This window comes from Streptopelia decaocto (genome assembly GCF_964273445.1).
Source record: "Streptopelia decaocto genome assembly, chromosome: 4".
Lineage (NCBI taxonomy): Eukaryota > Metazoa > Chordata > Aves > Columbiformes > Columbidae > Streptopelia > Streptopelia decaocto.
The window spans coordinates 65,377,100-65,391,241 of NC_138658.1; the positions used below are offsets into that span (position 1 = coordinate 65,377,100).

At 41.5% G+C, this 14,142-nt stretch overlaps 1 protein-coding gene across 4 annotated transcripts in view; it reads right to left on the bottom strand.

Annotated features, from left to right (window-relative positions):
* Positions 1 to 13,591: 13,591 nt before the first annotated feature.
* The window catches only part of PPP2R2C (protein phosphatase 2 regulatory subunit Bgamma), a gene marked incomplete at its 5' end in the record, with an annotated part of 195,497 nt that continues 194,946 nt past the window's right edge, over positions 13,592 to 14,142 (bottom strand). For all 4 annotated transcript variants that reach the window (XM_082050548.1, XM_082050549.1, XM_082050551.1 and 1 more), the window contains one exon: positions 13,592 to 14,081. In XM_082050548.1, coding sequence (XP_081906674.1) covers positions 13,790 to 14,081 — 292 coding nt within the window. In that variant the 3' untranslated portion in view covers positions 13,592 to 13,789. The remainder of the gene's footprint in view (positions 14,082 to 14,142) is intronic.

The following is a 14,142-nucleotide window of genomic DNA, read 5'->3' on the forward strand; positions in this document are numbered from 1 at the left end:
TACATTTGGAAACTTACTAGCTAAAATTCTTTAGTTCCTTGAAGAGTGGGAGCTCCCTCAAGGTTATTGATACCAATATTTGTCAGATTCCAAGTTACACAGTTCCCCTTTATGCACTTACATGAAAAATAACTTGTGAATTAGCTAAATCCTGGGAAAAATAATTCACATGCTCTGTATGACAGGTTGATTGGAACAGCTGAGTTTGTCACATTGTTCTTTTCCAGCAGAGTGGAAAGTTTTGAATGCTAGCACATTGGAGGCAATTTTCCATACATTTTCAGCTCTTCTGTGTATCTGAAAGGGGAAGAGGAGGTACATTTGACTTCAAGACCTTTAAATAATGCCCTTTAATGCTAGTTCTCAAATGTTCCTTCTTGATGCATTTATATTTTTATTGAAAAAGAGGATACATTAACAGCAACATGATAGATAGGTACTCCATTTCCTTGTTGGTCTGGTGTTTGGTGTTCTGAAACCTTTAGCAAATAAATCCTTTTTTTTCTAAATCGTATCTTAGCTGACAAGCACAAAATCACTAATAATAAGCAATGGCAGTTCCAGGGAAGGTATTTTTGCAGAGGGTGTTTTTATCTGCTTCACATCTTGCAAGCAAACAGAGCACAAAATAACTTTGCTCCACTCATGTGCTTCAGCTCTGTATTCCAAACCAGTCCATCTTCTGACTGGAAAGGAGAGAGACAGAATGTGGCAGCTGCTCTTAATTATTCAATTAATCCTACATTTATTATTTTCTTACTCAGTTTTGAAGACATGATGAATTACAAACAGTTCCAAAGATAGGTGCCCTTTCTCTGGGCTGATAATTCAATCTTTTGAATTAGTATTAATTAACTGAAGAGGAGGAGGAGGAGGATATTGTATGGCTATTGACACATCTAAATTAGGTTCAGCTGTTCTCCTGTAAGCTCTGCTTTAGCATTTAGAATATATGGAATTTAGAGTAAATGTTCATTATTCGAATTTCATCCTCAACGGAACATGAAAAAGTACTGCTTGTCCTCCAAACTGGTACATTCTTCTATAAGCACAGAAGAACAACAAAATACATACAGGAATTCTGAATAATTGAAGAGCCCACTCTGGAATGACTAACAGCCTCTTGCAGTAGGGAAGAGTGCAGAGTTTGTACTTTGCATTTTTCCCAGTTCTTTCAGAGAAGGAAATCGGTAGATCTGTAGTAACTACATGTGGTTTTGTTTCTAGAACTAACTGGTCTTCTCTTAAATGCCACAAAATAGCTATTATTAATTGTAAATTTGCTTGCATTTTTTTGTAATACAGGGTAATAAGAATGTTATCATTGGGGTAGCCCAGTGCTTTCTTATTATACCTTCCTACACAGGCAGTCAACTTGAGCCTTTGACATAAAATAGTATATGACCTTCCAGAGCACATGTGTCTGTCTGCCTTTTGCCTTGTCTGTTTCCACTGAAAAAGGAAAAGAAGTTTCAAGACTGTGAATACTTTTGTAATACTTTTGAAATCCACTGCAGCTGCTGGGGGTAAGGGTCAGATTCAGTAACAAATGAAATCAGGCTGTGTTCTGATCTCAGCTTCACAGTTGCAATTGTGATAGCAGATAGATAGGAAGGAAGACCAGCTAGTCAGTTATTAAGTCAGAAAAATAGCAATCCTTGCAGCAAAAATCAGGTGGAATTTTCCAGCTGGTAAAGAGATATATACCTGCTCTAGCAACTTCTACATACATGCAAATGTTACTTAAATGCAAATAGGATGTCTAGAAACCAAACAACCAAATCACATTACTGTTTATATGCATTAATTAAGATGGTTCATTTGTTTTCATATTATTGCTCAAAAGATTTAATTAGCTTTTCTGGGAAAAATCATTAGCATCCCACAACTTCCTCTTATAAATTATACCCTGATGTGGAAAATATGAGAATCACCTTTCCACCAAAGAGGCTTGTTCAGCACAGAGAATACTTGTGTTTTCATCACCTCTATTAAACTTGAACTTTGGGGTTTGAAGCAGAACAGGAACAAAGAACCAAGGATCTTTGCAAAGCTCCTGAAAAAATGTGCGTATATACAATCACACTTCCCAAAATACAATAGAAACAAAAGAGCAGGAGGTTTTTGATTCTTAGCCAAGAAGCAGTTACATGCCCAGCACATGTGTATAATATATACAGTGAGTGCATACATTGTTTTTGCATCAGAGCCAGCCGGCACTTTGGTTTGCCCCCACCCATGTAAATGTGCTCCTAGAGTTTTCCTGCTGAGGCAGCATGTCCTTGGGACTAGACGTCAGCTGTCCCTCGTCAACATTTGCCATGTGGCCGGCTCTTTTAGCCCTAACTCCCCTCTCCGTGTTTCTCAGGTCACCTGTGGGTTGGGATGCAAATTCCTCCTTAACTGTCTCACTTTGCAACAAGGAAAATAAAGCAGTGAAATTCAGGTGTCTTCTGGTACATTCCTACTACTTCTGAAGAATATGCAGGTTTTCCACAGTTGTCTTCAAACTCACCAAAAAATGAAGATACGCTCCCAGGGCAGTGGTACAGTATTACTAACACAAGTATGCCTTCTCCTCCCTGTGCAGATCCCTATTACAAAGAGAAAAGAGAGGGCTCTACCCAAAGGTTTGTGCCTGCTCCAATGTGATGGTGGATGAATTTACCATGGGAGGCTGTGTTCAATTAGTTTTGAGCTTTCCCACCTGCTACCAGTAATAAAAATCGGGCCAGGTCACATGCAGGGATGCCTTCTCCAGAGCCACAGTGTGCTGAGCTCTCTGCTGTCCCAGGTCCAGTGCTGGCAGGAGCTCTCTGGTGGGAAATGAGCCTTTGATGGCAGAGGGTGGGTGGGATTGCTGCTCTGAAGGTCAAGTCTCAGCACTGAAAAGGCACCTTGTATAGCCATGGTGAGGTGACAGCAGCTTCTGCCCTGGACAGCAAAGTGCTTTAATAGTGCTGGGTTGTTCAAGGGGATGCCAAACTCCCAGAGAAGGTGCTGGGCTGTACTGCACCTCCCAGAGGTCTTCGATCCTGGCCAGGAGCACTGTCACTCCTGTGGGCAGAAGGGAGGTCCCAGCATGGACCATTCCTGTCCCCAGGCAGTGCAGGGGTCTCGCTCCTAGTACCATTTTTCTGTTGCAGCTTTTGTTCTAATCACACCATCTTTGTTAAGGTGTTGGTGTCTTTTTGTATCGAGATAATGTGTGACAGGTGAGTTGTTTTTTTTTCAGGGGCCATTTGGAGAGGAAATGCTCAGATGGCTTGGGTTACCCCAACATCACCTGTCTTCTTCTACAGACTATATAGATGGAGTCTTAATTTAGGATGCTCTGTGGGGCCTGAAATAAGTTAGCAAGAATTCTCCTCTCAGTACTTAACTTTATTGCTTGAGTGGTATGAATGTTGTAGATTTGTGAAATAGAAGCATCACACCTCCAAAGCTGCTTTAGTCCATGCACAGCACAAGTCTGGGAGCTAGAAAGAGTGTGCCTGATAAACACATGCTTGGCAGTGAGAAATATAATATAAAAGCAGAGAGAATGGTACAGCGGGTTGCTCTTGGGAAGCTCCTATTTGACACCGTGACACAAATGTCAGGTAATGTTTTATTGCCAGCTTTTAGGTGCATTCTCTGCTCATGAGGTCAGACTGTAAAGTCCACTCCACTTGGACAGGAGGGAATTTAAATGCTTACATTAGATTTTAATAATAACTTGAAGCAGATTTGCACATAACTAGTCATGTGGGTGTATAGTAGTCACAATGCAATCTTAAACTCTTGTATCCTGCATCTCAATGTCAGTGAGAAGTGGTGGTTTTAACCTCCCTTGCATCCCCTGAGGCTCCAGCCGTGGCACAGGGTGGCAGCTCCACAGGTGCTGCAGCAGCTGCTGCATTCCCAGTTGAGTTCCTGTGGTGCTGCCAATGCAGCTGGTTTTATTCCCACTCTTGTTACAGGTGATATTTCTCTTAATCCTGTTCCTGAATCTTATAATTACATGTCAGTGTACATTTTGGGAAAATAAATTAGTTTTAAGAGGAAGTGGACTTTATGGGCTAATAACCTAAGATTGACTTTAAATCCCTTAATTTTATTGTAACTTTATTTTGGTTGGCATTTCATTAGTTACAAGGCTGGATTAGTCAGTGCTAGCGACATCTGCATTGGCTTTGTGGAGGTATCAGTGAATGATGTACAAAGATAATTAACAATTCTTGTTTCCATTCTTAATTATTGGCAGAGATTTACTTCTCATCTGCAGTTTGATGCAGGACGCCAAAAGTATCGCAGTGCAAGTCATCACCCGGCTGCTTATGAGTTATAGTTCTTCAATATGTTCTTTTAAAAATCAGAAAATACAGCCCCAGGGAGTCCAGCTAATCTTGTCCCCTCTCGGGCAGTGCCTAGCGAGGAGATATGGTTGATCACCCTCCAGAGAGAGGTTTCTTTCCCTTGCCAGGCCGCCTTGCCACAGCCGGTAGCACCAGCCTGGCAGGGCTGCGGTTCGTCGCCGGTGCCATCGGAGGGCACTGCCGGCTCACGGCCGGGGGAACCGCCGGGGAACAAAAGAACCCGGTTCTGGTTTTACTCCATTTCAGAGACGAAATGCAGTTAGAAAAAAATCTTTTATGAAAAATAGATAACCATTTTTAGACCCCAGTTCAACAAATAGCTAGCAAAGTCATTGTTGCAGAGCGGATCTGCAATCCAAGACGGTGGAAATGGAGAAAAACATGTTTTTCCTTGTGATAAAATACTGTGTAGTGATAAACTAAGAGGATCTGAACAGTGCACGGCTAACTTGTGAGTGTGCAGTCAGGCTGCTTGGCAGCTCAGTAGCTTTTTGGGGTGGTTCCCATCTCTAAGATCTTTTAACATAAATCTGACAGTGTTGCTCTGCATTGTTTGCTTCTGTTGTAGCATAAGTAGTGACAACATTCAGTCCTGGTGACCCTTCTGGTGGAAACTCTGTTTTCTCCTCTCTTCCTGTGTTAGATAAAATTAAAATAATAATAATAATACCTTTTAAAAAGCTTATCAGAGCTTAAACCTTTTCCTTAACTTTATTGTCTTTCTGTTACCTGAACAAAAAAGAGAGAGAGAAAATCTGTGACAGAATTTAATTAAAACTTAGGTAGATGATATGTTTCTTTTAAGGGAAACTACAACCACAAGCCTTGATTGACTTGTCCGTACACTATAAATTAATGCATAGATTTGGGGAAAGCAGAAAGCTTGTGTCAGGATCATGCACCAGGTAAAGGCTGGTAGGAGAAAGCCTGAAAGACTGAATTTTCACCTTTAACAAATCAAATAGAGAGATGACAGCAGGTTGTTACAAAGTTTTTGTTCTATTTTTGAAGATGGCACGATTTTTCTGCAATAATAGCAAGTTTGGCATCAAAAAGGGCCTTGCGAATGTTGCTGTTAACCACAGGAGATGGCAGTGCTTGACAGCAGGAGCTGTGTCATGCTAAAGTAGAAAGGGCTTGAACCAAGCCCAGAGGCCCCCGTGTATCTCAGAAATGTGTGTGTGCTGATCTCAGCGTGGCCTGTCTTTATTTGAAATAATTTCTTCACTTTAAAGAGTAAGGCATTTCAACAAAGCATCTCTTTTGTAGTCCCCTCTCCTGTTCCTCCCTCCCTATTCAGTGCTAATGACAGCAGGGATGTTTCCACGACAACAAGCCATGCTATTGCCTCAGGTGACAAACTATAAATTCAATAAATAATCACTGAAAATAGCTTCAAACAATTAATTAGGTGGTGGAAATGTTATTTTAATAGGGCTTAGATGCTTTGGAAGTAGTGTACAGATCAAATTCTGATCAAGAATTAGTCTATAATCAAAGCCGAAGCCACCATCTGAAGGTCAGGATGGATATCACTGCCTGAACATTTTAGTAGCTCTCTATTTGTAAAAAATCTTCACGTTCAAAACAGAGTCAATGAAAAGGTTGCAATGCAAAGCAAGTTTATTTTCTTTTGGTGCTAAATTTTGTTCAAAGCACATACAGGCAGGAAATACGTTCAAGGAATTTACCAACTTCATCACCAGCCATAGTCCATCGCTAGCGCACAGCTTGTGTGTGTGTGCTCCTGCAGCAGCGTGAGAGACAGATGATGAGCCCAGCAAATGGTTTTGCAATAAATGGATTTTTCAGTTTTCTCTTTACAGAAGTTGCTTTCCTAGAGTTATAAGTGGATGATTCATAAATCTCTGCTAATGCTGCTTCTAGTAACAGTTCAATTGATCTTTAATCGTTGTTTAAAAAGTGAATCTCTATGGGAGTGTTTCAGTTCTGTAGCCTGAAGTTTCTCTAGCCCAGGGCAGCTCTACTGTCTTGTAGCTCGGAGGTGGCAAAGTCTTCAGGCACAGATGGGTACACTGAGTACATGCACATACACATGCACATACACATCACAGTTCTCATATAGCACAAGCACTCTTTGGGACCAGTAGACATCCTGGCAGAATTTCTTTTTTGCTTTAATTATTATATTAAGTTTCTCCAATACAGTGCATCTGTGAGGCAAGAGCAAGAAGGACAGCAGCTGCCACCTTTCTCCATCCTGTTAAGTCTGTGGGTTACACAAACACCTGCCTTTGCAATGCCAGTTGTGCACCTACTCCCTTCATAGGCTGGTTATGGATTATGGTTATGGGTTAAAACCTAACTGTCCAAAAAAAAAATGCAGTTTGTGGATGAGGGACTCTGCAGTGCTCCTACTGAATGTTCTTCTCAAGCAGCTCCCTTTTGAGGGATTATTCACAGCCCTTTGTTTTCACAAAATAAAGATGCCCCAGTAGCTCCCTTTGCACTATGCTGGGATTCATCCCGCTGTTGCAGTGTGTCATCGCACAACATGGATCAGGTAGTTGAGAATAATGTAAAATAAAATATAATGTGCACTAAATACTAGCGAGGCTCCTTTTACAGAAAGTTTTTGAGGCAGAAAATGGTGATTTATCTAAACTAAGTTTTGGAGAAGCCCTGTTGTTTTTGTTATAACTGTCAGGTCAACAATGAAATCCAGGTTTGCTGTCAGCATGGTAAGAAATATCTCACAAGAGCTGTTGTTTGTTTGGGGTGTTCACATAATGCAGAGAGAAGCCTGGCTTTGGCCTGTCATCTGGCCCAAGTCTGTGGGACAGCTGGGGGAAAGGTGTATCTGGAGACCGATAATGGAAGGGAAAAGATTGCATTTCTAATCTGTACAAACAGGGAATAGATGCTGCATCGGGCCATCACAGCCCTGTGCCTATTTTACTCTGAGTTTTCATAGTGGGACTTCTCTATTTCCCTTTGGAAACTCTTGAAGATCTTGTTTTGGCTCCTATGGGATGAGACCTATATCCAAAACCTCAGGGTTTCTCTGCAAAAAGATGCCTTTTCTCCACTTCATTTTCTGCGAGAGAGCAAATGATGTAGGTATGGGCCATAACCCGACCTGTGTATGTTGGGAAGGGAAAAGATTCACAGGGGGTCACTTTGGCAAGTGTTTGTGAACCTCCTGGTGAATCACTAGAAGGGCTTTGTGTCTTATACGTGACAGTTGCCTCTTTGTGGTGGATTTTTTAATTGACGGTTTAAATGGTTAAACTGCTTTCTTAATGCATTGGTGGTTGCTAAGATACAATCTCTCAGATTCTGTAAATCTTCCACTTGAAATATAGTATATTGGCAAATGGGGTTTTCCTCTCTGACAGCTTGGGAGAGAGGATTATAGGGCACTTACCATTATGTGGATGAGGAACTGCTCCTGCAGCCTGCAGAGACTGCTGCTGGTGGTCCAGTGGTTGGGAGTTGATGGGATTTTAGTGGCTCCTGGCCACTGGATGTGGCCCAAGGAGGAGGCTAAAGGGAGGATGAGGGGAGTCATAGGATGAGGTGGCAAGACTGACAATGCAGGGAGAATGGGAAGGCAGCATGGGGGCAGAGGAGGTGGTTAAGTCTGGGGATGGACCATGCAGAAGGACCAAGGGAAATATTTCTGTCCCCACTTTAGATAGCTTCAGGCCGCACTTCTTCCCGAGCAAGAATCATCTTCTCTGCTCTTTCATAATGAAGGGTGGAACTCAGGAGAGTCTGGGTTTGGGACTGGTTTGACTGGACCTTGGGAAAAGCTGTGCAAGGAGAGATTTTTAGCAGCTCCGCAAAGGGATTAGGAAATACCAGATTTAAAAATAATACTGGATTCCTGAGTGTTCGTTATCAATATGACAGTAGCAGCTCAAAATAGACAAACTTATAAAAAAGAAGCCTAGCTGATCTCTACTTGTTCACAAAATATGTGGATGAAGGTGGTATAAAATAGTGCAGCTTATCTCTTATTTGATACTAAAGTAAGTCTTTACCTGCTAAGGTTGCAGAGAATATTGTTAACATGTTGAGAGAGTGCAATTGATGCAGCAACTTCTGTCTGGGTTTGCAGATCAATAGCTGTGAGAAACAGAGAGTGCAGCTGTTCAGCTCAGAAAGGTGTTAGGAGAGATGTCAGAGGATGATAATTGAACCAGCTATGTTCTCCTCCCCACCTCTTCCAAGAGACAGTCCGAGATGTGTGCAAATTTCATGAGCGTTGTCTCCCATATCACAAAGAGATCACGATGCCGGTAGCTGTACTATCTGAGGGAAACCTTCGCTTCCTTCTGCGTCTTCCCACCAAAGGGAGAAGGAGCCTTGTCCAGGGCACCAGGCAGAGCTGTTGGGGGCGTTCAAGCCTTGCCAAGGATAAATGAAAGCGAGAGCCTGGTGGGGCTCACACTTCAGCACAAATTATGGAAAGTGGGGTCTCACTCTGGTGTCCTGCTTGAGCAGCATTTATTTTGTAGGTGGAGGAGGGAAAAATACCAACGTCTTGACCCCCCACCTCCCCCGCCGCAGTTTCTAATACCCTAATTCCCATTTCAGCTACTTATTATTTATCACTGACAACGAATTTCCCCCCAGAGTTGTTCGTTCTATTGGAGAAATGATGATGAAGCCATGGAGGGTGGTGATGGGGTTTCTGGAGTTCTCCAAGGTAAGTACTCCTCTCTGGAGCACTTTCAATTTATTACCAGTTGAAGAATTTGGTCCTGTATTTAAAGTTTATCTGCTTGGGGATCTTTGTGGTATCTTGGCTCTCAGACTGCTGCTTGAGACATGCACTGGTACAATTAGTACTAGTTTTAAAACAAGGAGTGGCTGCCCAGAAAACCACCCCACATCCCTTGATAGAGTCACTAGTGTAGATTTTATCCTTTTTAGAGGCCATGTTATAAAAAGAATATATAGGGTCACCATGATAGTTAAAATTAATTTTTAATCAAATTGTTGGTTTAAAGATCTTGTCCTACTCATTGGCTGTCTACACTTGGCAAATGGCAAGACAAGTAATTAACTGTACCTTGCCTGGCTGATCTGTATTCATGGCAGCTTTTATAGCTGAGGGAACTGAGGAGTTTGCTCAGTCAGGTCCTTTACATGAAATGCTTTGCATCATGAGCCAGATTTAGGATCTCTAAATGCTTCAAGAGTTGTGCTCACTTTCACACGAAAAAAGTTTGATCTTCATCCAACTTTAGAGAGGAGGAAAAAAAAGAATTACTTCTAAGAAAAGCTTTCTCATGGTGTACTCTGAAAGGAAACCTTCCCAGCACCTGTGGCAAACTGTCCTCTACAGAATATCCAGATGGTTTCATGGCTTCACGAAAACTAAGAAACATACCTTGTCCCAATATCTTGTAAAATCAGGCCCAAGTTCTTGAATTTCAGCCCACTTTGGTAATCCTGTTGCCATCTGAGGTTCTACCTCATGAGCAAGATAAGTGAATTCATGCTCTAATTTTAGGCTTAATGCAACTTGCTGAGAAAACTGCAAATGGAAAAGGATTGCTATTGGGAATGGGAACAAATTGATTATAATAATGTTACCAAAAATTGGACATAGAATGCGAACAATCCTTATACTTGCCCTCTCATCAGGGATTAATAATCACAACCTTGGAAGGCTCCAAAGAACTGAACTCTGCCTGAAAGCAAGATGACTTTCTGGCTACAAACAGAAGCAGGTGGCTCATGCCAATATCTCCCCAAATCATAAAGGGTTAAATTGCCGTATGGGGCTACTAAATATGCGTGTGAAAATTTCAAAAGCATGAGAGTTGGCCATCTGGCTCCTGCTCCTACTGGGTATTTAAGGATGAAAAGGGAAACTGGAAAAGTAAATAGTGTATTGCTTGATGTGTTGATTTTCAGCTGAGATTTCTCTCTTCAGTGCCTAGTTATATTTGTCCATCTAAATGAGTGGGATTGACTGTGTCTTCCCAAAAAGACGGGGAAAAATTAGCATGTAAGCACTGGGAGAGCTGTGCAAAGCAACACACTGCCTAATCTAACAGCTGAGGCAAATTTATTCTGGTCTGTATCCAGAAAAACGACTTAGCGTTTCAGCGTCTAACTCGCGTGCGCTGATGCTCAGGCGGTTTGTCACATCTCAGGGCTCTGTGTGGAAGCTGCAGGCAGGGTTTGCTGTCTTACACTGGGATTACAAAGAAGAGCCCAAGCTCTGGGGCAGGCATCACGATCACCGGGGAGGGTCAGGCATCAGTTTGGACTGGGAAATGAACACTTTCCTAGCTTAAAGTGTGTATGTCAAGTCAGCTTTTTTGATTTCCTCCCTTTTTTTTTTTTTGTTTTGTTTTCTTGTTTCACATTTTCTCCTGGGGTAGAGGTAGAAATATAGTGGTGGGGGTAAAGACAGATGCTGCTCTGCTGGTAGGCCTCTGGTTTGTCACCTGGAGACAAATGGGAGTCCAGGCCTGGACACACCCCAGATGTGCCCTCATGGTCTGCTGTGCTGGAAGGTCTCCCAGCCTGGCCAGTGATGACACTAATGACATTTTTTACCCTGTGTGTCCCTTCACATCGCACGTGCCTCTTATTCCATCTGTAGGAGACTGAGACTCAAAGTTCCTACAGCCTAATTTGAGCAGAGGAACAAGCTGGTCCAAGGTGTGAACCAGAAGCACATCTCCAGCTCTGCTGGAACTGCACACACTCTTCATCAGCCTGAACCCCACATCAGACCCATCCACACAACCATGTTCACTTCTCTACCTGCCACAATGCTTCAGGTTCACACAGTAGCTTGCCCTGGAAGTCCCGATCTGTGACTCTTCCTCCTTTGTAAAAGGACCTAAACATCTCTTTCATTTCTAGCTTAAAAATAAGCTGTGCCTTGAAGTCATCTATTTATGCCTTTTTGGTTGTAGTTTTATTGAAAAAGCTGGTATTAACATATTTATATTTTTATTCAACAGTTAGCTAATTTGTGCAACACAAAGAATGCAGCCATGAACAACAGCTTTCAAAACAATCAGATTTACCAACTTTACCATCACTTACTCTACACCACTGAAAGCTCAAACTAAAGAGAGAAAGAAAATGGGAAACGTTCACAATGACGATGTTAACTTTCCATACATTCAAGAAACCGATCAGTAGTAGTGATGTGAAAGACAGAAATGGAATACTGGTCTTTGAAAGGTTTCTATTGATTTCCTCTATAATCACTTCATGGTATTTTGGTTGGGCATTTCATTAATTTTATAAAGCTCCAAAGATATATTTCTTTCTTTAATTTTAACATGGTATTTTTGGTACCCAAAGCTGTAACAGAGTAAGGTACTTCAAATTAAAAACAAAAACTTGTTGTATTAAGAAGAACTGCTTTATAATAAGGTATTTATAGAATCTTACTTGAGAATGTTAAAAGCTAAATATATGCTTTACAGTACTTCTAGCTGTAAATGCCAATATGAGCTAATAGCTTTTTTTTTTGAGCTGCAAAGGTTAATGGAGGAGGCCAAAAGTCAAAGAAATTGTATGACACCCTTGAAGCAGTAGTTTGGCATTAACAAGTTCGCTATACAATTTACCACATTCTTAAACCTTTTTACAAGAAAAAAAAAAAAAAAGAGAAAAAAGAAAAAAAGCAATTTTGTTAAATTTCATTAGAATAAATATGTACATATACTGTCCATGCCTGCTACAGCATACAGTATTTTATAAACAAACATTCCTCGTTCCCTTCAAAATTAACCTACACATTTCATACCATACGTGTTTAGTGTGGCTGGAAACTGATGCACATGCGTTTGTGCTTCTACACACAAAATATATAGCACTCATCTAGAAAACTTCAAACATACGGATTTCATGTGTTGTGTTGAGATGTCATATAAAAACTGTAGGCTTTGTTTTTTCTTTTTAGTTCTTGTAAGCAGATTTTCATTTGCCGTTTCCCTCAAACCAAAATACAAAAACATGCAGATCCCTTCATCAGAACATTCTCCACTTACCAAGATATCAGTGCATAATGGCTTCAAGACTCTTTTTTTTCTTTCTTTTTTGTTTTTTTCTGAGGAGTTTTAATACGAGCAGATTAACAGGCCATCTGAGTTGCGCTCTTTTATTCATGGTTTGAGGAGAAATCCTTTGGGATCTTATTTTTTCTGCCAGAGCTATTAGGAATGCAACAGAACTTAAGAGGACTCCTTGCCCACTGCACCCTTCCCACAAAATTCCTGCATGTGGTACAGCACTTGCATGTACCTTCTTTTTTCCATTTACATCACTATTTATCTGAATAAAGGTATTTATGTTGAAAAAGCTTTTGTTTGGTTTGTAATTTTTATTCCTCCAGGAATAATTCTGTCACCCAGCAGTGGACTCATTTAAATTCACTGAGCAGTGCTGAATCTCACAGCACCTTTCTTTTACAGATCCCATGGCATCACATGTATTCCCCCAATGCCAGGATTAAAATAACCATGCTGCAGTAAATAAACGAGGGACTTTCTGAAATGTCTAGCAGTGATGTAACTTTATTCCCACTTAAGTCAATCATTGCCTGCAAGGACAGCACTTCTAGCCAAGGTTTGCATAACCCCAACCCCCAAGTGGTAGGACGGGTTTGTGTGTTAATTGCCAGGCTACATCTGACCAGTCAGTCCCTCTGGAGTGGCAATACCAAGATTTGTTATAGTCCTCCACATGATGAAGATACTAGTTATTGTTTTAAACAGAGCAAAGAGATTTATGGAAAATGAACTTCTGAAAATAAGCTGGCTGAGTAACTTTACCAGTCTGTCAGTCATTAAGTTGTAGCACAAGGTTAGTAATGCGAATAAATAAATAAATAAGAGGGTGGTGTAAAGAAGGGAATAGGATGGGTGAGACAGGGCAGCTTTTCAGCAGCAGAGATTCTGCTTCCAGTTATAATTGTCACGAGGCTTCTCCATTGTGCCACGTGCTCAAAGGGATGTGGCTATTCAGTCGCTCCAACAGGCTTGGCCTAGTTGAAAGACAGGAGAATGTTGCTGAAAAAAAAAAAATGAGGCAAAAAGCTCTAACAATGTGGTAAATGCTGTGGACTGCAAAAGCAGGCAGCGCAGCGGAACAGCATGGTCCTGCAAACCACTGAGACCCTCAAAAGGATTGATGGGCGTTGAGAAGTCTCAGCCCTCCTCAGGAACGCTCCCAAAGTGAATAATTACCCCTGCTTGGGTAAAAGAACCAATACAGACCACAGTACCGGATTTGCAGTCGTGCCTTTTACTCATACAGTTGCAGTGATGGAAAATAGTTGGCTTGCCACCAATAATGATACAGGCTGAGGGATGAAAGGATGCAACCTACAAATCCCACCACAGAAGCCACAATATTTGTGAAGATAACATCCTTCTACAACTCTCAAGAGGCTGGTTTGTAAATATAGAGGGATATTGTTAAATCTAGTGCATTTCTGAGTTCACTTTATCCTGAAATATGTACAGATTGTTTGTCGCTGCTATAGCAATGATGTTCTCAGTTGGGTGCCACGCTGTGTGCAAGATCTTCTTAGTAAAGTCCAAACTGTCAACACTGATGTCATCTTTCCTCCGTTTGCCTCCGACGCAGACTCTCCGGGGCTTAAGAATAGCTCGTGGTTTACTGCTCTCTCGGGATGCCTCCAGGGTAACATCCCGCTTGGTATTTCGGTCAAACATTCGAAAAAAGTTGTTATATGCACCTGTCATTATCACACTGTAGAGGGAAAGAGAGAGAGAGGGAGGGAGAGAGAAAACCAAGACAAAATTAAACAGCA